Raw genomic sequence first — 26,447 nt, forward strand, 5'->3', positions numbered from 1 at the left:
TAGATGTACAAAGACCAAAAAGAACAGAAGCATACTGCAAAAGAAAATCATCAAACCACAACAGGAAGCGTGGAAAGGAAACGAAATGTAAAAATCAACCAGGAAAGAAGGTCTAAGATAGTAATAAATATATATTTATCAATAATCATCCTAAACATCAACAGACTAAATGCTCCAATCAAAAAATAGAGTGGCAGATTGGATTAAAAAAAGAAAAGCCTACAATAGGCTGCCTACAAGATACTCACATTAGGGTGAAGGACAAATATAGACTGAATGTGAGGGAAAGAAAATGGAAATGACAAGAAAGTGGAAGTTACAATGCTCATATCAGATAAAATAGACTTAAAGAAAGCCATAGAGAAAGATAAAGAAGGACAATATATAATGACAAAAGGATCAATACAGAAAGGAGATGTTATACTCATCAACACATATGCACCCAATTTAGGAGAATTAAAACACATAAAACAAACAACAGACATAAAGGGAGAAACTGATAGGAATATAATAACAGGAGATATTAACATCATACTCACATCAACAGACACTCATTCTGGACACAAAATCAATAAGGCAACAGAGGTCTTACATGATACGATAGAACAGTTAAGACTTAATTGACATTTTAAAGTTTTCTAGACGTTGACATTTTGTCTAGAAAATTCAGAATACACATTCTATCAAATGCATATGGAATATTCTCCAGGACTGATAACACACGAGGGCAAAAATAATCTTCAACAAATTTAAGAGGATAGAAATTATTTCAAGCATCTTTTCTGACACATTGACATGAAAGTAGAAAGCAACCACAGAAAAAGAAATGAGGAAAAACCGATTACATGGAGACTAAACAACATGTTATTAGAAAGCCAACAGTTCAATGATAAAATCAAAGAGTGAGTTTAAAAATATGAGAAAAATGACAATGAAAACACAACTATAAATCTACAGGATGCAGCAAAAGCAGTTCATAGTAAAACAAGCCTTCCTCAAAAAATAAGACAAACCTCAAACACCTTGTAAAAGAATTAGAAGAGGAACAAACAATACCTAAAGTCAGCAGAAAGAAGGAAACAATAAAGATCAAATTGTGGTCATTGTTGCTGTAGTGTAGGCACTAAGTAGAGTCCAGCTCTTTTGCAACCCCAGCAACTGCAGCCCACCAGGCTGCTCTGTCCATGGAATTTCCCAGGCAAGAATACGGGAGTGGGCTTCCATTTCCTTCTCCAGGGAATATTCCCAACCCAGTGAGTGAACCCATGTCTCCTGCATTGGCAGGCAGATTCTTTACCACTGAGTCACCTGGGAAGCCCAAAGATCAGATAGGAAATAGATAAAATAGCGATTAAAAAGAGCATTAAGAAAAAAAAAAATCAATAAAACCAAGAACTGGTTCCTTAAAAGGGTGAACAAAATCGACAAATCTCTGGCCAACCTCACAGAAAAGAGCCCTAAATAAACAAAATAAGAAACAAAAAAGGAGAAATAACAATGGACACTGTAGTAATTAAAAAAACCTAAGAGAATACTATGAACCATAAAAGAGTACTATATGCCAACAAATTGGACAATAGAGAAGAAATGGACAGGTTTCTAGAAATGTAAAGACTACCAAAATTGAATTTAAAAAATAGATAATTTGAACAGATTGATCACTACAAATGAAATAGAATCTGTAACTTAAAAAAAAACAAAACCAAAAACACAGAGGTCCAGGACCAGATGGTTTCGTTGTCAAAACTGACCAAACATCAAAGGAGACCTTATACTGATCCTTCTTAAACTCATCCTAGAGACTAAAGAGGAGGAAACACTCTCAAAGACATTCTGTGAAGCCACCATCACCCAAATACCAAAACCAGAAAAAAGACACTACCAGAAAAGAAAATTATAGGCTAATATATTTGATAAAATATCTCACTGAAATATAAGCAAACCAAATCCGAAAACATATTAATAAGATCATACTCTATGACCAACTTGGATTCATCCCAGGGTCACAGGAATGGCTCAACATATGCAAATCAATCAGTGTGACACACTACATTAAAAAAAGAAAGACAAAACTACACAGTCATCTCAATAGATGCAGAAAACACATTTGGTAAAATTCAACACCCATTCACAATAAAAAAAAAAAACAAAAACCTCTCACCAAACTGAGTATACAGGGAACATATATCAACATAATAAATGCTATTTATGACTATAGTTATAAATAGTATATACTCAACTATGAAAAGGTAAAAGCCCTTCCACTAAAATCTGGAATAAAACAAGGTTGCCAATTCTTACCACTTCTATTCAACATAGCATAGGAAGTCCCAGTCACAGCAAACACAAGAAAAAGAAAATAAAAGGTATCCAAATTGGAAATGAAGAGGTAAAACTGTAATTATATTTAGATGAAATGACACAACGTATGTGCCTGCGTGGTAAGACACTTCAATCCTGTTTGTCTCTTTGCAACCCAAAGGACTGTAGCTTGCCAGGCTCCTATGTCCATGGGACTTCCTAGGCAAGAATACTAGAGTGGGTAGCCCTCTCCTCCTCTAGGAGATCTTCGCCACCCAGGGATCAAACCCACGATTCCCGCAGCTCCTGCACTGCAGGTGGATTCTTTACTGCTGAGTCACTGGGGAAGTCCTGATACTATATATAAAAAACCCTAAAGATTCCACAGAAAAGCTACTAGAACTGATAAAATGAATTTAGCAAGGTAGCAGGATACAAAATTAACATACAGAAATTGGTTGCACATCTTTACATAAAAAGTGAATGTAAAAAAAAAAAAATCCCTTTTAAAATGCCTAAAACAAAATAAAATACTTAAGAATAAATATGAACAGGAGGTAAAAGACTTATTTCATCATTCATATGTGAAACTGATGGTGATTCAAAGATCACCAAGATATCAAAATCTCATGGACTGCAAGAATTAATATTAACTAAAATGGCCAAACTGCCCAAGTAATCCACAGATTTATTGTTCAGTTCAGTTCAGTCGCTTAGTTGTGTCCAACTCTTTGTGACCCCATGAACTGCAGCACGTCAGACCTCCCTGTCCATCACCAACTCCCTGAGTCCACCCAAACCCATGTCCATTGAGTCAGTGATGCCATCCAACCATCTTATCCTCTGTCGTCCCCTTCTCCTCCTGCCCTCAATCTTTCCCAGCATCAGGGTCTTTTCAAATGAGTCAGCTCTTCGCATCAGGTGGCCAAAGTACTGGAGTTTCAGCTTCAACATCAGTCCTTCCAATGAACACCCAGGACTGCTCTCCTTTAGGATGCACTGGTTGGTGTGATCCCTATCAAATTACCCATGAGACTTTTCACAGAACTAGAAAAAAAAAAAGTCCTAAAATTTATATGGAACCATAAAAGACCCAGAATTGCCAAAGGAATACTGAAGGAAAAAAAAAAAATGCAGCAGGCTTAACTGCTGCAGGCTTAACAGGCTTCAGATAATACTCAAAGCTACAATAATCAAAACAGCATGGTATTAGCACAAAAACAGATATATAGACCAATGAACAGAAAAAAGAGCTCAGAAATAAACCAACACACCTCCAGTCAATTAATCTTCAACAAAGATGGCAAGAATATACAAGGGAGAAGAGAGACTCCTGAGTAACTGGTGCTGTGAAAGTTGGACATCAGCGTGTAAATCATTAAGTTAGAACACACCCTTCACAGCATATACAATAATAAACTCAAAATGGCTTCAAGACTTAAACATAAGACATGACACCATAAAAATTCCTAGGAGGGAACATAAAACGTTTTCTGACATGAATTGGACCAATGTTTTCTTAAGTCAGTCTCCCAGGACCAATAGAAATAAAAGCAAAAATAAACAAGTGGGACCTAATCAAACATAAGCACTGCACAGCAAAGGAAGCCATAAGCAAAGAGACAACCTATCAAGCAAGAGAAAATATTTGCAAATGAGGCAACAAACAAGGGCTTACTTTCCAAAATGTACAAACAGCTCACATAGGTCAATAACAAAAAAATAAACAACCCAATCAAAAAATGGGCCAAAGATCCAAACAGACATTTCTCCAAAGAAGAAATACAGACTGTCAACAGACACATGAAAAGATGCTCACCATGACTAAGTATTAGAAAAATGCAAGCAAAACTACAATGAGGTATCATCTCACACTGCTCAGAATGACCATCATTAAAGTACTTCAAATACCAAATGCAGGAGAGGGTATGGAGAAGAAGGAATCCTTGTACACTGTTGGTGGGAATGCAAATTGGTACAGCCACTATGGAAAACCCTACAGATATTCCTCAAAATACTAAAAACAGAATTACCATATGATCTGGCAATCCCACTCTCCTAGGCATACATCCAGACAAGAGTATAATTGAAAGAGACATATACACCCCTACATTCATGGCAGCACTATTTATAATAGCCAAGACATTAAACCAACCTGAATGACAACAAAACATGAATGGATAAAGATGTGGTACATATATACAATGGACATTACTCAGCCATAAAAAGGAACAAAACTGTGTCATTTGCAGGGATGCAGATGGACCTGCAGACTATCATTTAGACTGAAGTCAGAGAAAAACAAATACTATCTGTTAACACATGTATGTAGAGTCCAGAAAAATGGTATAGGTGGTCTTTTGTGCAAACCAGAAATAGAGACACTGATGTAGAAAACAAACATATGGATAACAAGGGGAAAAAAGAGAGGTGGACCGAATTGGGGGTGGGTTGGGATTGACATATATACACTACTACGTGTAAAATAGAAAACTAATGAGAACCTACTGTATAGCACAGGGTACTCTACTGGGACCTCTGTGGTGACCTAAGTGGGAAGGAAATCCTAAAAAAAGAAAGGATATACGTATGACTAATTCATTTTACTGTACAGTAGAAACTGACACAGCAGTGTAAAGCAACTCTACGCCAACTAAAAAATAAATAACAAAAAAAAGAGAAAATGTAGTAGATACATGCAGTAGAATATTACTCAGCCATTAAAAACAATGAAATAATGCCACTGGCAGCAACACGGGTGGACCTGGAGATTATCATACTGGAGTGAAGCACAGAGAAAGGCAAATGTCATATGAAATCACTTACAGGTAGAATCTAAAAAAATGATACAAATTAACTATTTACAAGGTGGAGGCAGACTATCAGACTTAGGGAACAAACTTATGGTTGCCAGTGGGAGCGATGGGGAGACTGATAGACTGGAAGTTTGGGATTTATATGTATACACTGCTATGTTTAAAACAGATTACCAGTGGGGACCTACTACACGACACAGGGAACTCCGCTCAATATCCTATAATGGGATAACAATTGTTTTCCTAAATGTCTTCCTAAATGGGAAAACAATTTGAAAAAGATGGATGTAAATATAAACTGAATCACTTTGCTGTACACCCAAAACTAGCACAACACTGTTAATCAAATATTTTTCAATATAAAAAAATTTTCAAAAATAGACAAAACATAGAAACAACTTAAATGGCCTTCAACAGATGAATGGATCAAGATGTGGTACACATATACAATGGAATACTACTCGGCCATAAAAAAGCATGAAATAAAGCCATTTGCAGCAACATAGATGAACCTAGAGATTGTCATACTAAGTGAAATTAAGTCAGACAGAGAAAAGACAAACATCATATGATATCACTTATATTTGGAATCTAAAATATGACACAAATGAACTTATCTACAAAAACCAAAATACAGATTCACTGACATAGAGAACACACTTGTGGTTTGCCAAGGGGGAAAAAGAGAATGTGTAGAGAAGGATTCAGTGTTTGGGATTAGCAGATGCAGACCATCACATACAGAATGGATAAACAAGGTCCTACTGTCTAGCACAGGGAAGTATGGTCAGTATTCTGTGATAAACCACAACAGAAAAGAATATGAAAAAGAATGTCTATGTATGTATAACTGAATCACCGTGCTGTGCAGTAGGAATTTACACAACACTGTAAATCAACTACACTTCAATAATATAAATTTTAACAAATCATTTCTACATGACAAAACAGATCTTATCTATCACTTACTTTTCTTTGAAAAAAAAAAATCTGTACCTTCTCTAAGTGGCTTGGTATATATACTTTCTCACATCTGTCAATAAACATCTTCATTAGATTAGGTGGGAATAAATTTGGAAATCAATTCTCCTTCAAGTGAAGACCTCAGCCATTCAGTTTTCTGAGTTTACATGTTAAAAAACTACTAGATGCAAAAACCACATAGAAATAGGAGATGTAATCCCTCCCCTTCATACAGTTCAAAGGTAATAAGGGTAACTATATGTAGATATAGGAAAACCAAACAGTTATTTTAGAAGATTATAATCTTTGTCCATGGAGTTGCAAAAAGTTGGACACAACTTAGCAACTGAACAACAACAAATGATCTTTGTAGAAATAACGAGCTCTACCCTCAGTATTCCAAAACACAGGTCACATGATTGTTAGCACAGTGCCACTCTGACGGAACAGTTTTCATCCACACCAGGCAGGCTTCATCTCCTTAGTCCTCATGAAGGGCCAGCCACTCGCCACTCTTCCCCAGGTAGAGAACCACCAGAAAAGGGTGCCAGACAGCCTTGCTCTCAGTGGGCTATGATTTTCTGAGTAAATCAGAACTTCCTAGGGAAGGTGGTAAGGACTTTTTTTTTTTTAATTTGAGGTTCAGAACTAAATCTCAAAAACATCCAGAAAAGTCTTATAAACACAAAATTGGACAGCTGAGAACAGGAAGAAATATTTAGTGCTTTTTCTTTTAGCACAACATGACCTGAATTTAAATCCCAGCTAGGGGGGTTTCCCTGGTGGCACAGGTGTAAGGAATCCATCTGCCAATGGAGGAGACACGGGTTTGATACCAGTCTAGGAAGATCCCATATCTCGCGGAGCAGCTAGGACTATGTGGCACAAGGACTGAACTTGTCGTCTAGAGCCTGGGAGCCACAACTACTGAGAGCTCATGTGCTGCATGAGCTACTACTAAAGCCTGCATGCTCTACAGCCTGTGATCCGTAACGAGAAGCCACCGCAATGAGAAGCCCGCAGACAGCAACTACAGAGTAGCCCATGCAGCAATGAAGACCCAGTACAGCTAAAAATAAATTATAAAAAGATTCCAGTTCTGTGCTTTGTCTTAGAGAAGCTACTGAATCTCTTTCTAAAGTTTCTACATTTGTGACATGGGGATACTATCACCTTCCTCACAGAGTTGTCAGAATTACTGAAAGAGATCATCTATACATTCTCTGGTCAAATGCTTGGCGCATGGCTGGCCCTCAATAAATGACCACCCCTTGATTATCTTTAAATTACATAGTTTTTGACATCTGAGATCGCTAATTATTTTATTAAATTAGGGTTCGGAAAACTCATCTTAAATAAACACTAAAATGCCAGAAAAGTTCTCAGGCCAAAAAAATAACTGGATTGAGGTGAGATTTAGCAAGGAGGCAGAGAAAAGATGATTTAAGTCAGGGAGAGGATTTTCAAGACAAATACAAGTACAGAAAGAGGATTTATTGAAAAAATGAAGGCCATTAAAGGTAGGGAACAAGGGGAAATCATGAAGGTAAAAAAATACTAATGAATATACAAATTAGAAAAGCAAGAAATAAAAGTAGGAGAAAGACAAATATGTTAACTAGAGATCATTTTAAAGCAAGTACTGGGTTGGCCAAAAAGTTCGTTCAGGATTTCTATATGCGCATGGAAACTCAAATGAACTTTTTGGCCAATCCAAATAATCGCTTGCGCCAATGTGAAGCCAAATGAAGCCACTAGAGAACTCTGTGTTTGCTGAACAACAGTGGCTGGGAAACATGAAAAAGGGAAAACAGGCCCAGCTTGGGAACAGCCTGCCTTGCTGAGGTCTGAAGGAGCACGGAAATATTTACACTTCCAATGTCACTTCCTAGGCAGGTAGGATATGAAACGAGACAGGGGAAAATGAAAGTGGGAAACATAAGACAGCTCACTGGCATATAAAGCTGAAGCTTAAACGTTCTCAGGAGGAGAGGGTGCCCATTAAAGTGAAAAGCGGCAGAGGGATACAGGTGGTGAGAAGATAAGGATTCGTATAAGCATAGCTCACTGTTTATTTTTATAGTAATTATTACAGCAGAATGGTTGAAATGAAACAGGCTAGAAGCTTAGAGCAATCACTGGCAGAAGGTAAAGAATGAAAGAGGAATAAGGAGTATGAGTCATGGTGGAGCTAGATGAAAGGGTCAACCCATATCATCTTTTAATTAATTTATTCTAATTAGAGGATAATTACAAATATTTTGATGGTTTTTGCCATACATCAGTATGAATCAGCCACAAGTATACACTGGTCTCTTCATCCTGAATCCCCCTCGCAGCTCTCTCCCTACCCTATCCCTCCAGGTTGTCAAAGAACACTGGCTTTGTGTAGGCAATGTAAATTTAATATGATAACAATGCAAGTTACTGAGTGTTTCGTATTTCATTATAGAGTTTGTACCCCTTTGTGGATCACAGTCTTATCATGGTGAATGGGCTTGCATAACTCAATGGACCTATAAGCCATGCTGTGCAGGAGAGTTCTGACAAAATGCAGTCCACTGGAGGAGGGAGGGCAAACCCCTGCAAGATTCTTGCTGCAAGAGCCTCATAAACAATATGAAAAGACAAAAAGATAAAACACCCGAAGATGAGCCCCCCAGGTCGGAAGATGTCCTATATGCTACTGGGTAAGAGCAGAGGGCAATTAATTACCAATAGCTCCAGAAAGAGTGAAGCAGCTAGGCCAAAGCAAAACGATGCTCAGTTGTGGATGTGTCTGATGTGAAAGTAAAGTCCAACATTATAAAGAATAATACTGCATAAGAACTTAGAATGTTAGGTCCATGAATCAAGGTAAATTAGAGGTGATCAAGGAGAAGGCAAGAGTGAACATTGATATATCAGAGTCTGTGAAATAAAATGGACTGGAAAGGGAGAATTTAATTCAGATGACCATCACATCTACGACTGAGGGGAAGAATCCCTTAGAAGAAATGGATTAGCCCTCATAGTCAACAAGAGTCCGAAATGCAGTAATTAGGTGCAATCTCAAAAATGGAAGAAAGATCTCAGTTGGTTTCCAAGGCAAACCATTCAACATCACAATAATCCAAGTCTACGCCCCAAGTACTGATGCCAAAGAAGTTGAAGTTCACGGGTTCTATGAAGACCTACAAGAATTCTAAAACTAACACCAAAAAAGATGTCCTTTTCATCATAGGGAATTAGAATGTAAACATAGGAAGTCAAGAGATACCTGGAGTTAACAGGCAAATTTGGCCTTGGAGTAAAAATGAAGCAGGGAAAAGATTAAGAGTTTTGTCAAGAGTACACACTGGTCACAGCAAAACACCCTTTTCCAGCAACACAAGAGATGACTTTACACATGGACATCACCAGATGGTCAATAACGAAATCAGACTGATTACATTCTTTGCAGCCAGAGATAGAGAAGCTCTATTCATCAGCAAAAACAAGACTTGGGGCTGACTGTGGCTCACATCATGAGCTCCTTATTGCAAAATTCAGACTTATATGAAGAAAGTAGGGAAAACCAATAGGCCACTCAGGTATGACCTAAATCAAGTCCCTTATGATTATACAGTGAAGGTGACATAGATTCAAGAAATTAGATCCAATAGACAGAGTGCTTGAAGGACTATGGATGGAGGTTTGTACAGGAAGAGGTGACCAAAACCATCCCAAAGAAAAAGAAATGCAAGAAGGCAAAGTGCTTGTCTGAGGAGGATTTACAAATAGCTGAGTAAAAGAGAAGCGAGAGGCAAAGGAGAAGGGGAACGATATACCCAGCTGAATGCAGAGTTCCAAAGAACAGCAAGGAGAGAAAACAAAGCCCTTCTTAAGAGAACAATGTAAATAAATAGAGGAAAACAATAGAATGGGAAAGACTTGAGATCTCTTCAAGAAAACTGGAGATACTAAGTGAACACTTAATGCAAGGATGGGCAAAATAAAGGACAGAAACGGTAACGACCTAACAGAAGCAGAAGAGATTAAGAAGAAGTGGCAAGAATACACAGAGCAACTATACAAAAAAGGTCTTAATGACCCGGATAACCACAATGGTGTGGTCACTCACCTACAGCCAGACATTCTTAAGCGTAAAGTCAAGTGGGCCTTAGGAAGCATTACTACAAACAAAGCTAGTGGAGGTGATGGAATTCCAGCTGAGCTATTTCAAATTCTAAAATATGATGTTCTAAAAGTGCTGCACACACTATGCCAGCAAATCTGAAAAACTCAGCAGTGGCCACAGGACTGGAAAAGGTCAGTTTTCATTCCAAACCCAAAGAAGAGCAGTGCCAAAGAATGTTCCAACTATTGGACAATTGTACTCCTTTCAGATGCTAGTAAGGTTATGCTCAAAATCCTTCAAGCTAGGCTTCAGCAGTACATGAACCCAGAAATTCCAGATGTACAAGCTGGGTTTAGAAAAGGCAGAGGAATTGCCAGACATTGCATTACCAACATTTGATGGATCATAGAGAAAGCAAGGGAATTCCAGAAAAACATCTGCTTCACCAAATATACTAATGCCCTTGACTATGTGGATCACAACAAACTGTGGAAAATTCTTAGTGATGGGAATACTAGACCACCTTACCTGCCTCCTGAGAAACCTGTATGCAGGTCAAGAAGCAAGTTAGAACCTGACATGAAACAACAGACTGGTTGAAAACTGGGAAAGGAATACGTCAAGGTTGTATATTGTCATTCTGTTTATTCTATGCAGAGTACATCATGAAAAATGTCAGGCCAGATGATCACAAGCTAGAATCAAGATAATGGCAGAAAGCAAAGAGGAACTAACTAGCCTCTTGAAGAGGGTGAAAGAGGAGAGTACAGAAGCTGGCTTTAAACTTAACATTCAAAAAGCTAAGATCATGACATCCAGTCCCACCATTTCATACAAACGGACTTTATTTCCTGGGCTCCAAAATCTCTGTGGATGGTAACTGCAGCCATGAAATTAAAAGACACTTGCTCCTTGGACGAAAAGTTATGACAAACCTAGACAGCATATTAAAAAGCAAAGACATCTCTTTGCTGACAGAAGTCTGTATAGTCAAAGCTATGGTTTTTCCAATAGTTATGTACGGATGTGAGAGGTGAACCATAAAGAACGCTGAGCGCCAAAGAATTGATGTTTTCAAACTGTGGTGCTGGAGAAGACTCTTGAGAGTCCCTTGGACAGCAAGGAGATCAAACCAGTCAGTCCTAAAGGAAATCAACCCTGAATATTCAAAAAGGACTGATGCTGAAGCTTCAATACTTTGGCCACTTGATGCAATGGGCCTGCTTGTTGGAAAAGACCCCAATGCTGGGAAAGATTGAGGGCAGGAGGCAAAAGAGGCGACAGAGGATTAGATGGTTGGATGGCATCAACTTAAAGGACATGAGTTTGAGCAAACTGTGGGAGACAGTGAAGCACAGAGAAGCCTGGCATGCTGCAGTCCATGGGGCCGCAGAGTCAGACACAACTAAGTGACTGAACGACAACTGCCTGACTCCCGTCCACATGTTTAACTCCTATGCCATTCAACAACATCGGGATTGTAAGCTCACATCCCCCAGGCTGATTCTGATGTGTTTGCGGAGAAGCATTTTAAAAGTCAGAAGATTTTACATAACACGTTAGATTTTCCGTTTTTCTTTAAAAATCACAGCTCTGGAACGTTAAGTCCACACATCTCCCTGACAACAAACTGCCGTAAGACCACCACCTTCCCACCACTCCACAGGATAGACTGGCTTCTGTCACTTGGAGGAGGCCTGTGAACTACTTTATAAGGATTCTCATGTTCACTATCATCATGAACATTAACAGAAATCTCACTATACAGTCAGGGGTGAGTGTTTTTTTAAAGTCTTTTGTCCCACCCACGCAGTGCAGCATTCTTAATTCCCTGACCAGGAACTGAACCCACAGCCGCTGCACTGGAAGAAAAGTCTTCACCACTGGACCACCAAGGAAGTCCTGAGGTGAGAATATTTTTAACAGTTTTCAAAGGAGACTCAGACTGTCCCCAGGTTAATCTTGTAGTAAGTTGTAGAATCAACATTCTAATCCAGTCCTATGATTCCAAAGTACAATTTCCTCTCTTGACCTTACTTCTCAATATAATGGAAAGGTCCATAACCGAACCCAAGTCACACTTATAATGCAATTTTAAAAAGAAAAAGGACTTCCATGGTGGCAACATGGGTAATCTGTCTGCCAATGCAGGGGACACGGGTTTGATCCCTGGTCCAGTAAGACTTTAGTGTGCCATGAAGCAACTAAACCCAAGTGCCACAGCTACTGAAGCCAGTGCTCCTAGGACCTGTGCTCCACGTAAGAGAAGCCATCACAGCGAGAAGCCCACACACTGCAACACAGGGTAGCCCCTGCTCACCGCAACCAGAGAAAGCCTGCACAAAGCAACAAAGACCCAGTGCAGCCAAAAACAAATTAAGAAAAACTTAAAAAGTAAATAAAAATTTTAAAAGAATAATAAAATCCTTTAGAGTGCTTACTGATAAATTCTAAGTCTATTTAGAATCCAAAATTGGAATTCATGGGTTATATACATAAGTGAAAAGCCATTTACCTGTGGCTATACCTCTGTAACTATATATACTCGTATACACGTAAAAGCATTTAGTATTAAAAATGAAAAAGATAATTTTACTTGATGAAAATACATTACACTAAGCTAGTTTAAAAAAAAAAGTATAAATCCTAAACTTACAAAAATATAAGGAATTACATTGCAAACTCACCCAATAAATTAATCCCATCATTGACAATGAGCTGTCCGTGACGCAAGTAGTTCAAAATGGGTTCAAAGTACTCAGGACTTCGGTCAATTAAGAAAGCTCCTCTATGATCTTGTTTATTTCCCCAGACACCTGTGAAGCCAACAAAATGAAGATAGCCCCCCCATAAGCAAAAAATAAAGTCAGAAATTTATAGGAAAAAAACTGTGTAGCATACCAGTATGTTTTTACTCTTGTACAGATTATTACCAATACCATTAAAAAGTACAAAAGGACAGTAGTTTATAAAGTCAATACAGCTACAGACGCAAAATGGGAAAATTATGGACTGCACTCACCTTTGTCCTTAAACATGTGGGCCAGCATACTGTCGGGTTCTTTATTCACTAAAGTGCTCCTAAGAATTCAGGGAAAAAAATGGATTTCTCCATTTGTCTTTATAAACAAACATATTTAAGTCAAGAGTATACTTGATCTCAGCTGCTCTCTCAAAAAGATGCATGCTATAACCTGGGAGGAGTGATGCTGGGAGACAAAAATGTGCAGTAAGTTGCCATTTATCAAAATCCCTTCTAATCTGGCACTTCCTTTGATTTAAACATCGATTTAGTTGACTTTAATTTCAATGCTAATCTATCCCTCTAGCACACAACTATATCACAATTTTCATGCTCTAAAGTAGGCTGTTTTTATCCCTTTAGCATAAGCAGTTGTGTCTTAAAATTTCAGTGTTGTTAATTTTCTTTCTTGTGTTACAAGTATATTGCTCAATATTTTAAAAACACATTCTAAAAATGCTAAATTCATGCTTTTTGTGCCTTCTCTGGAATGACTTATGAGCCATTTTTCTACTCTCAAAAAAAAAACTTTCTAAAAATTGGTTTCAAATCACACAGTATATTTAAGCAGCATTGGAATATCTTCTAAGGAAATCAGTAATCTGAAGGAAAGAACAGACAGCATATAGCATCACATTGACACACACACGCATGTTGCACCTACCGTGTGGTTGTAAAGTACCGCCCTCCAACATTTAATGTGAGCCAGTCTGTGTGAGATCCTGACAGCCCTTCAGGTAGTTTAGAATCTGTCTGAGGATCTAGAGATGACAGGTAGAAAAAATAAACATTAATTCAGGGAATCATTAATTTGGTGATTTGGGGAAGATGCCAATACCATAATTTTTTAAACTAAAAACACAGATAAAAGCATGGCAGAGCTACTAGGACAGCAAGCCCTGTATCCATAGACAGCATCGAAAACAAAACTAAGTATAAGGTATACCACCAGCACTGACAGCTAGGAGAGCAGCTATGGCATCATCTTCTTTGATGGCAGCAGCAGGGTATGTAGTGATCCTAAGAATTCCAAAGTAATCCATAAAGACTCACTGCAAAACTCAGCAAATCTACTTGAGAACAACCACCCAGAAGTGGAGGGGTCTGCCCACTCTTAACTGCAGGTGATTCAAGTAGTGTGCAGTAAGATCTGAAGGGGCAGAAAATGAACTCTCAAAACTCCCACCTAGGAAAAAAGCCCCACACTGAGGGTAAGTTGTTGGGAAAAGGAACACATCGAAGTCAGTTCTAATGAGGTAGGTGAACCTAGAGTCTATTATACAGAGTGAAGTAGGTCAGAAAGAGAAAAACAAATATCACATATTAACACACATATATGTGGAATCTAGAAAGATGGTACTGATGAACCTATTTGCAGGGCAGCAATGGAGATGCAGACACAGAGAACAGACTTATGGACACAGGCAGAGGGGAGGAAGGAGAGGGTAAGACAAATGGCGACAGCAGCATGGAAACACACACACTGCCGTACATAAAACAGACAGCCAAGGGAAATTTGCTGCATGACTCAGGGAACCCAAACCTAGGCTCTGTAACAACCTAGAGGGGTGTGAAAGGGTGGGGGTGGGAGGGAGTTTCAAGAGGGAGGGCACATATATATACCTATGGCTAATTCATGTTGATGTATGGCAGAAATGAAACCAATATTCTAAAAGCAATTATCCTTTAATTAAAAATAAATTTAAAAAAAAGATAATAAAAGTCAACAAGGTCCACCAGAACCAGAATACATAAGAAGGTAATCCCCATATTTTTTCAATACTTCACAATAAACAGAAAAGGCAAACCTAAAGCCATGAAATTAGGAAAACTTTCCTAAGTCAGCCTGTCCTTCTCCAGTAAAGGAAAATGAATTTCATGTAAAAAATGAGGAATAGAAACTCCCATACAAAATTAAAAAATTATTTTTAAAAAGACTACATCCCTATAGATAATAAAGATATGGCAGAAATACCCACAAAATAGGTAAACTATAATATTTAAAATATACTAAAAGAGGTAAACAATATAAACCAGAACCAAAAATGAAGAAATGGGACAAGAGAACTCAGAATTAGAAGTAAAAAGAAAAATCATTTCAGAAATGAAGATTACAAGAAACACAGGAGTGAAAGAACACCACAGATAATGCCTGAAGGGAGAGAAAAGATGAAAGGGGAAAGCTTTAAAAATCAAAAAGAAATGAAGGAAGAGATGAAAAGTATTTAATAGATTTCAACTTACCTATGGAGGCAAAAGAGCTGTGTATAGAAAACTACAAGACACTGATGAAAGAAATCACAGACAACACAAACAGATGGAGAGATAGATATTCTATGCTCCTGGGCTGGAAGAATCAATACTGTGAAAATGACCATACTATCAAATGTAATATATAAATAGAATGCAACCCCCATCAAATTACCAATGGCACTTTCCACAGAATTAGAACAAAAAAATTTCACAATTCGTATGGAAACACGAAAGACCCCAAGCAGTCAAAGCAATCTTGAGAAAGAAGAATGGAGCTGGAGGAATCAACTTACCTGATTTCAGACTATAATACAAACATACAGTCATCAAGACAGCATGGTACTGGCACAGAGTACAGACCAATGGAACAAGATAGAAAGCCCAGAGATAAACCCACACACCTATGGGCACCTTATCTTTGACAAAGGAGGCAAGAATATATACAATGGGGAAAAGATAGTCTCTTGAATAAGCAGTGCTGGGAGAACTGGACAACTATGTGTAAAAGAATGAAATTAGAACACTTTCTCACACCATATACAAAGATAGACTCAAAATGGAGTAAAAACCTACATGTAAGACCACAGACTATCAAACTCTTAGACGAGAACATAGGCAGAATAGTATACGACATAAATCATAATAAGATCCTCTATGACCCACCTCCAAGAATAATGGAAATAAAAACAAAAATAAACAAATGGGACCTAATTAAACTTAAAAGCTTTTGCACAGCAAAGGAAAGTATAAACAAGGTGAGAAGATAAACCACAGAATGGGAGAAAATAATAGCAAATGAAACAACCAACAGAGGATTAATTTCCAAAATATACAAACAACTCATACCAAAAAGCAAACAAACCAGTCAAAAAGTGGACAAAAGACCTAAACAGACATTTCTCTAAAGACCACATACAGATAGCTAATAAACACATGAAAAGATGCTCAACACCTCTCCTTATTAGTGAAACACAAGTCAAAACTACAGTGAGTATCACCTCACTAATCAGAATGGCCATCATCAAAAAATCCACAAACAACAAGTGCTGGAGAAAGTATGGGAAAAGGGGAACCCTCTTGCACTGATAGTGGGAATGTAAATTGATACAGCCACTATGGAAGACATTATGGAGATTCCTTAGAAAACCAGGAATAAAACCACCATATGACCCAGCAATATCATTTCTAGGCATACACCCTGAGGAAAACAAACCTGAAAAAGACATGCATCCCAATGTTCACTGCAGCATTATTTACAATAGCTAGGACATGGAAGCAACCCAGATGTCCATCTACAGATGAATGGATAAAAAAGCTGTGGTCCATATATGTAATGGAATACTACTCAGTCATAAAAAGGAATGCATTTGAGTCAATTCTTGTGAGATGAATGCAACTACAGCCTATTATATAGTGTCAAGAAAGTCAAAAACAAATATCACATATTAATGCATATATATGGAATCTAGAAAGATAGTACTGATGAACCTATTCGCAGGGCAGCAATGGAGACACACAGAGAACAGACATACAGACAAGGGCCAGGGAGAGGAAGGAGAGGGTGAGATAAATGGAGAGAACAGCATGGAAGCATACAAACTACCATATGTAAAATAGATAGCCAATGGAAATTTGCTGTAAGACTCAGGGAACTCAAACCGGGCTCTGTAACAACCTAGAGGGTTAGAGGGAAGGAGTTTAAGAGAGAGGGGACATCTGTATACCTATGGCTAATTCATGTTGATGTATGGCAGAAATGAAACCAATAATGTAAAACAATCATCAATCAATTTAAAAAAATAACAATAATTAAAAAAGATTTTAAATACATCAACTGAACACGAGTATAAAAGATCCAATACATATACAACAGATATCCTGATCAGAGAAAAATCAAATCATGGTGACAAAACAAACACAAAGTTCAAGAAAACTTTTCTGAAATTAAAAAAAGTGAAACTACGTATTGAAAGGGCCCACCACATATCTGAGAAAATCAACCCAGAACAACTCAGAACATCTAGAAATAGTCTATTAAAGTTACTGTACTTTAAAGAAAGAGAATCACCCTTCGGGGGATCTAGGAAAAATAGTCAGTTACAAGAAATCAGCTTTTTTTCAACACCAGTACTCTATGCTAGAAAAAAACGGAGTAACATATTTAAGGTATTTAAAGAAAAATCACAACCTAAAGATTTTTTTAAACAATTGAGGTATAACTGATATACAATAAAAAATATACCATTAAAGTGGCAATTTTGTCATGAAATCATCTGACATATGATTTTATGACTAGCCAAACTGATTTTCAGGTATAGAGGCCACATGCAAGATGTCAAGAGAACACAGTTTTCACAAGTTCTTTATAAAGAATCTACTGGAAAATAAATTTCAGACGGCCTCTTGAGGCATCAATTTAAGGACTGGAGGAGAAAAAATAAGTGATGGTTTTAAGGGAAAGAGTACAGTATACAATGGTGTGTGTGTGTGTGTGTGTGTGTGTATGTCTATGTATACAGCATATTTGACAATGGATACACTTTTAAATAAAGGAATAGGCATATTAAAAATGCTTAACTGTCTTTAGTAGTCATATTGTCTTTGTAGTTATATACAAAGTATTGGGATTGTTAGTGAAACTTTTATGTGTATTTTGTGTAAGATGAAGGAAAATAGTAATTTCTTGACATTATGTGTGTCCCTGGAAACCAGGATTACTGATATGCAAGAAAGGAGACACAGATAAAAGAAAATGTTAAACAAAAACCTTACAATTCTATACTCAATTTCAGCACATATAGATTTGATTTTTTTTTTTTTTTTTTTTTTGTAATAGGACTGGGAGCATTCTCTTAGGCCTGAATTAAAAAACTGGAGGTCTAAAAGAGAATCTTGGGGATGGTCTTGATCACTGCCTCCTGTACAATGTCATGAGACTCCATCCATAGTTCTTCAGGCACTCTAACAGATCTAATCCCGTGCATCTATTTGTCACTTCCACTGTATAACCTTAAGGGATTTGATTTAGATCATACCTGAATGGTCTAGTGGTTTCCCCTATTTTCTTCAATCTAAGTCTGAGTTTGACAATAAGGACTTCATAATCTGAGCCACAGTAAGCTCCTGGTCTTATTTTTGCTGACTGCATACAGCTTCTCCATCTTAGCTGCAAAGAATATAATCAATCTGACTTTGGTACTAACCATCTGCTGATGTCCATATGTAGAGTCTTCTTTTGTGTTGTTTGGAAGAGGGTGTTTGCTATGAGTAGGGCATTCTCGTGGCAAAACTCTGTTAGCCTTTGACCTGCTTCGTTTTGTAATCCAAGGCCAAATTTACCTGTTATTTCAGGTAGCTCTTGATTTTCTACTTTCGCATTCCAGTCCCCTATAATGAAGAGGACATCTTTCTTGGGTATCAGTTCTAGAAGTTCTTGTAGGTCTTCATAGAACTGTTCAACTTCAGCTTCTTCAGCATTACTGGTTGGGGCATAGACCTGGATTACTGTGATATTGAATGGTTTGCCTTGGAAACGAACAGAGATCATTCTGTTCTTTTGAGATCATTCTGCTTTTGAGACTGCATCCAAGTACTGCATTTCAGACTCTCTTGTTGACTATGATGGCTACTCCATTTCTTCTAAGGGATTCTTGCCCATAGTTGTAGATATAATGGTCACCTGAGTTAAATTCACCCATTCCAGTCCATTTTAGTTCACTGATTCCCAAAATGTCGATGTTCACTCTTGCCATCTCCTGTTTGATCACTTCCAATTTGCCTTGATTCACTGACCTAACATTCCAGGTTTCTATGCAATATTGTTCTTTACAGCATCAGACTTTATTTCCAACACCTGTCACATCTACAATTGGGTGTTGTTTTTCTTTGATGAGGCCTTACAAATAGCTGAGAAGAGAAGAGAAGCGAAAGGCAAAGGAGAAAAGGAAGGACATACCCATCTGAATGCAGAGTTCCAAAGAATAGCAAGGAAAGATAAGAAAGCCTTCCTCAGTGACAAATGCAAAGAAATAGAGGAAAACAATAGAATGGGAAAAACTAGAGACCTCTTCAAGAAAATTAGAGATACCAAGGGAACATTTCATGCAAAGATGGGCACAATAAAGGACAGAAATGGTATGAACCTAACAGAAGCAGAAGATATTAAGAAGAGGTGGCAAAAATACACAGAAGAACTATACAAAAAGATCTTCATGACGCAGATAACCATGATGGTGTGATCACTCACCTAGAGCCAGACATCATGGAATGCGAAGTCAAGAGGGCCTTAGGAAGCATCACTATGAACAAAGCTAGTGGAGATGATAGAATTCCAGTTAAGCTATTTCAAATCCTGAAAGATAATGCTGTGAAAGTGCTGCACTCAATACGCCAGCAAATTTGGAAAACTCAGCAGTGGCCACGGGACTGAAAAAGGTCAGTTTTCATTCCAATCCCAAAGAAAGGCAATATCAAAGAATGTTCAAACTACTGCACAACTGCACTAATCTCACATACTAGAAAAGTAATGCTCAAAATTCTCCAAGCCAGGCTTCAACAGTACGTGAATTGAAAACTTCCAGATGTTCAAGCTAGATTTAGAAAAGGCAGAGGAACCAGAGATCAAACTGCCAACATCTGTTGGGTCATTGAAAAAGCAAGAGAGTTCCAGAAAAACACCTACTTCTGCTTTATTGACTATGCCAAAGCCTTTGACTGTGTGGATCACAATAAACTGTGGAAAACTGTTCAAGAGATGGGAATACCAGACCTCCAGACATGCCTCCTGAGAAATCTGTATGCACGTCAAGAGGCAACAGTTAGAACTGGACATGAAACAACACACTGGTTCCAAATCAGGAAAGGAGTACATCAAGGCTATATATTGTTACCCTGCTTATTTAACTTATATGTAGAGTACATCATGTGAAATGCCAGGTTGGATGAAGCACAAGCTGGAATCAAGATTGCCGGGAGAAATATGAATAATCTCAGATACACAGATGACACCACCCTTATGGCAGAAAGTGAAGAAGAATTAAAGAGCCTCTTGATGAAAGTGAAAGAGGAGAGTGAAAAAGTTGGCTTAAAGCTCAACATTCAGAAAACGAAGATCATGGTATGCGGTCCCATCATTTCACGGCAAATAGATGGGGAAAAGTGGAAACAGTGGCTGGCTATTTTTTGGGGCTCCAAAATCACTGCAGATGGTGATTGCAGCCATGAAATTAAAAGACACCTGCTCCTTGGAAGAAAAGCTATGACCAGCCTAGATAGCATATTGAAAGCAGAGATATTATTTTGCCAACAAAGGTCCATCTAGTCAAAGCTACGGTTTTTCTAGTAGTCATTTATGGATATGAGTTGGACTATAACGAAAGCTGAGCGCGAAAGAATTGATGCTTTTGAACTGTGGTGTTGGAGAAGACCCTTGAGAGTCCCTTGGACTGCAAGGAGATCCAACCAGTCAATCCTAAAGGAAATCAGTCCTGTATATTCATTGGAAGGATTGATGCTGAAGCTGAAACTCAAATACTTTGGCCACCTGATCTGAAGAACTGACTCACTGGAAAAGACCCTGATGCTGGAAAAGATAAAGGCAGGAGAAGGGGACGACAGAAGATGAGATGGTTAGATGGCATCACCGACACAATGGACATGAGTTTGAGTAGGCTCTGGGAGTTGGTGATGGATAGGGAAGCCTGGAGTGCTGCAGTCCATGGGGTCGCAAAGAGTCGGACAGGACTGAGCTACTGAACTGAACTGAAAAGAGAATCAGTTCTTAAGACATCATGTTGAATGACAGAAGCTTCATACAAAAGAATACATGTTCTGTGATTCTAACTATATGAAGGTTTATATAATAGGGAAAATTATTGTATGGTAGGGACAAAATTAGTAGTTGTCTTTGGTGGGGTAGGGGTGGGACTAAGAAAGAGCCTGAGGCAAATTTCTAGGATGATTGTAACATTCTTATCTTGATAGGGGTTTGGGTTACACAGATGGGTACATTTGTCAACACTCAGTAAGATACACTTAAAATTTATGCATTTTATGAAAGTTTAACTCAAAAATAAGTAAAACATATTGAGCTCTAGTTGATGATATGTAGCTGAAATGTTCAGGGGTGAAGTGTATTGATAATGACAATCTCTTTGAAATGCATCAAAAAAAAAAATGGACTGGTAGAAACATGGATCATTATGCAGCAAAGAATAATAATTCATAGTAAACTGCTAATGAGTAGAATCTAGGTGATGAGTATATGGATGTTTACTGAAATATTCCAAAAGTAAAATGCTGGGAGGAAACAAGAAAAAGACACAAGTTGGAATATTGCCCAGACGAAATATGATTAAGCATTTTAAGTGTACCATTAGGTGGCATTTAGTGCATTCACAATGTTGTACAACCACCAGCGCTCCCTAGTTTCAAAGCTTCATTATTTAGATTTTGATAGGGGTTACATTCATTCCTAAGCATTTTATTTTTATGCTATTGTAAATTGAACTGTTTAAGTATATATTTTTGGATTGTTCATTGCTAGTATATAGAAATACAACTGATTTTTGTGTGTTGATTTTGACTCTTGGAAGTTTGCTGAATTCATTCATTAGCTCTAACTTCATGTGTGTTTAGGGTTTATCTAAATACAAGATCATGTTATCTGAGAACAGAAATAATTTTACTTCTTGCCTGTTTGATTTGGCTAGAACCTCTAATATAATATCAATCTGAAGTTGCAAAAGTGGGCATTGTTCCTAATTCTAGTGGAAAAACTTTGTCTTTCACCACTGTGTATGTTGGTAGCTGTGGGTTTTTCATATATGGCCTTTATCATAGTAAGTTTCCTTCTATTTCTAGTTTGCTAAGTGTTTTTATTGTGAAAAGATGTGAATTTTGTCAAAATCTTTCATTGCATCAGTGGAGATATTTCGGGGGTTTTCCTTCATTCTACTAAGGTGACATATCAGATTGATTCCTTTTTGTCTGTTGGCCCATTCTCAAATTCCAGGAATAAATCCCACTTGGTCATAGAGTATAACCCTTTCAATATACTTCTTTGGTTTGCTCATAATCTGCTCAGGATTTTAATGTCAATATTCATAAAGGATATTTGCAATTTTCTTGTAGTGTCTTTGCCTGGCTTTGGTATCAGTGTAAAAGTTTGCAAAATATATTCTCGATGCAAAACAAAATCTTATAATCCTAATTATAAACCAAAGCATGAACCCATGCTTTCCTGGTGGCTCAGCTGGTAAAGAATCCACCTGGAATGTGGGAGATCTGGGTTCAATCCCTGGGTTGGGAAGATCCTCTGGAGAAGGGAATGGCTACCCACTGCAGTATTCTTGCCTGCAGAATTCCAAGGAGAGTCCATGGGGTCGCAAAGAGTCAGACACAACTGAGTCACTTTCATGAGGTATTTTATCTATGTTATATATGATATAAAGCTTTCTATAACATTTATTACATATGAATCTTATCCACTAGCTATGTATTTCAAATTTTGTTCACCAAAAAACCTAGTAACAATGAGGAACTCAGGAGCAATGAGCCTCCCTAGTACCCAGATTGTGTCTTGAAATGACATTTTCCACTAAAAGATATGAAGGTTTCCAATAACAAAAAACTGATCTGGGTTTAGGACAGGAGAAGTATCAGATGAACATTTTGCTATTCCAGACAGTAAGGAATCTGTAAAAGACTAACAGGTTTGTATAAGAGGAAAACTTCAAGGGATTTCCACTGGTCAAAAGTAAAATAATCTAGGTATCAATAAATGCAGAGGATGAAAACATACCCAATATTTTTAACTCTAAAAGCTCAGAATGATGAAACAAAAAACACTAAATCACTTTTTTTGTTTATTTGTATGCAATGACTCAATTAAGTGACTACTACCTGCCACTCTGTTAACAGGTAAAAAAAGATGAGAAAAATTTTGTGTTCACAGCCTTAAGGCAAAGACAGAGAATATGCACTTACTTCTAAGTTGCCATATGATGATCCTAAGAACTACCTCCACTCAATAAACACAAATATTGAGAAGGCTTAAAAAATACTTAAATATTCATAGTGTGATTGTCTGAAACTATGTCAGATACTCATTAAAGAATATTTACCTTATTTAAGCCTCAGGCTTTTTGAGATATACACTGTACCTGCTTTCTGCAAAATTAAAGGGTAGTATGTATATATGTGTATGAGTGTGTGTGGTTGATACTGGCATCTTTGACTGATTTTTCTGTTGTGAATGATTGTCAAACATTACTTTTGCAAGCAATCTGTTGTTTAGTTGCTCAGTCATGTCCAATTCTAACTCCAAGACAGTAGCCAACCATGCTCCTCTGTCAGTGGGATTTCCCAGGAAAGAATACTGGAGTGGGTTGCCATTTCCTTCTCCAGGGGATCTTCCCGACTCAGGCATCGAACCCGTGTCTCCTGTACTGTCAAGTGGATTCTTTACCACTGAGCCACCAGGGAAGCCCTCTGCAACCTATACATGCTTAAAAATATGTAACACAGCAGAGAGATTTGGTAACTACTATCAGAGAAAATTTCAAGAAAACAGAGTTCTAAAATCAAAACTACCTTATTGTGTCATAATTAATGGATATGTGCACATCTAGAGCATTTTAAAAACACATAAAAGATGAAGTATCCATACTAAAATATGATCATCTAATTTAAGTTAGAAATTTACTTTCACACTCCCCCAACCCCAATGCAGAATCCAAAGAGCTATGAAGAGTTGAATACTGCCACAAGATACTTTTTAATGTTTGGCTTAGTAAAGCCAGTAAAATATTCGAAATTTCATCTCTATTTTGGCAGACAAAATTGGCTTTTAAGGGAGTCACTTACCAATAAATGGTTCTCCTTCACACACAAACAAAACATCATCATCCCTGGGGAAATCAAAATTTAAAAAGCCACCATCAAAATCCAGAAATCACATTAATTATGTTGACTAGAGGGTCTACATTATAGAGAATATTATAGAAGACAGGTTTTGCTATCTATGATGTAAAGAAGTTGACCAAGTTTCTAGTGCTTTCTGTTTAAACCCAGGTTACTTCAGCCTCTTCCTGCTCCTAAATTCTATGATCTGATGAGAATGAAATAAGGTTCACTAGACACTTATTTAAAGGGATAAATCTGCCTTGGGTATTTAAAAAAAAAAAAAAAAAAAGAAACAAACCAAAAGCCACTATTGGGGTAGATCACTGATGAGTTAACTTGATTTACTTATTTAGCAAGCTTTCACCAAAGTAGGTCTCTGTGACTTTCATAAAATTCAAAGTGCTTAACCCTCTGACTTAACTGTTTCTGGATTTAAATTCAAAGAAGATTCTGCACATGAAAGTACTTTTGAAATGGAAATAAAAACAAACAAACCCACTATATAAGTTATGTGAATTCAGCTTTCTCATCAATTGAAAAATATACTGTTATGCTCAAAGGATATGATTAAAACTATAGCCAACTCTTCTTTTTTCACTTTATTTCTGTAACCCTAAAAAAAATTATTAGGGTTTTCTCCCACATCATCATCTGTTCTTTGATTTGGTAATGAAAATAAATTTTCATATTATATCTTGGAAGAATGTAGTTGGAAGTAACACACCTATAAACACTAATACACTATATTTACCTAAATATAAACAAATACAAATAATCCAAACATGTGGATTATCAGTGTTTATCCTCCCCTGCCCCACTTCACCATTAATATAAATAAATTATCAGAGCTTATATTGTGAACCACAAATTATTAAACAGGTAGATATGATACAATATACATAAATGCTATTTCTTATCCTTTTTAACTGAAGTATAGTTGACATATATTATGTTAGTTTCAAGTGTACAATACAGTGATTTGACAATGAAATATATGAAATGATCTCTACAATAAGTCTACCATCTGATGGCTGCTCCACAATAAGTAACCATCTGTCCCCATACAAAATTATTACAGTATTACTGACTGTATTCTTTGTGGTGCAAATTTCATGCCTGTGACTTATCTATTTTGTGTGGAAGTTTATACCTCCTAATCTGAACCTCCTTCCCCTCTGGCAGAACTCAATTTGAGTTCTAAACAGTACGTATTCTATAGTTCAGAAGGTTTCAGTTACGACCTTCTTCGATTATAACCTATGTTGTAGAAATTTTTAATTCTAAAGTATAAATTATATTTCTAAATAACACATCACAGGAACACAGAACTTTCCTTGGAAGCAGAGTGTGTTTCCTCAGGAGAAATTAAGGTTGATATATCATTCAACAATGTGATAATCCAAAGAAACCAAAGCTGGGAGATAAATACTTAAAAACTAAGAAATTCTCCCAATTTCTTTGGACTTTAAATCTGTATCTTTTAAGCTTATAACCTTTTCTGCTTGTTCACCATGCCAGTTAATTTTTTAAGGGTAATATAAAAATGTGTTTTCCTCTCATTAATCAGAGTCAACTATTAAACCAAATGAGCTGGGTAAGTCCTTCTACTTTTCAGATGTTGTTTTCTCATGCATAAAACAAAGGGGCCAGAAGTGTTTAAAGGCAGTATGTTATACTGAAATATTATTCTAAGATGGGTTTAAATGAAAATTAAATTTTGTATACTACCATAATTTAGAGCATCATCTTCACAATATCATGTTTAAAAAGCCCATGCCTTTGCCAATTAAATGAGGTAACGTGGGCAAAGCAAATACAACTAACTAGCACAGCGTCAGTACTTAGTATCTGCTCCCATTCCATCTTCTTTAAGCCCACTCCTGCTCCAAAAGTCTATGATCCCATGAGGATGGAATGAGGTGAACTGGACACTGGTTTTAAAATATTCCTGGCACACTTAAAAAACAAAACCCCAAAACAAACCAACCTAAACCGCTATCATGGTGGATCATGGGTAAGTTAACTATAGTTAACATTGTATCTTACTTTTGGTAAGTCTTCCCCAGAGTAGCTCTCCATGACGCTTATA

General features: G+C 37.2%; 1 protein-coding gene across 1 annotated transcript in view; it reads right to left on the bottom strand.

The window, feature by feature from the left end:
- The window catches only part of KCTD9 (potassium channel tetramerization domain containing 9), an 81,386-nt gene that overhangs the window by 41,631 nt on the left and 13,308 nt on the right, over positions 1 to 26,447 (bottom strand). Inside the window, exons 3-6 of the mRNA XM_055578769.1 lie at positions 24,320 to 24,363; positions 13,866 to 13,962; positions 13,202 to 13,260; positions 12,867 to 12,995 (exon numbers count right to left, since the gene is read on the bottom strand). Of these exons, the coding sequence (XP_055434744.1) occupies positions 12,867 to 12,995; positions 13,202 to 13,260; positions 13,866 to 13,962; positions 24,320 to 24,363 (329 nt within the window). The remainder of the gene's footprint in view (positions 1 to 12,866; positions 12,996 to 13,201; positions 13,261 to 13,865; positions 13,963 to 24,319; positions 24,364 to 26,447) is intronic.

The sequence above is a fragment of the Bubalus kerabau genome, chromosome 4, assembly GCF_029407905.1.
Source record: "Bubalus kerabau isolate K-KA32 ecotype Philippines breed swamp buffalo chromosome 4, PCC_UOA_SB_1v2, whole genome shotgun sequence".
Classification (NCBI taxonomy): domain Eukaryota; kingdom Metazoa; phylum Chordata; class Mammalia; order Artiodactyla; family Bovidae; genus Bubalus; species Bubalus kerabau.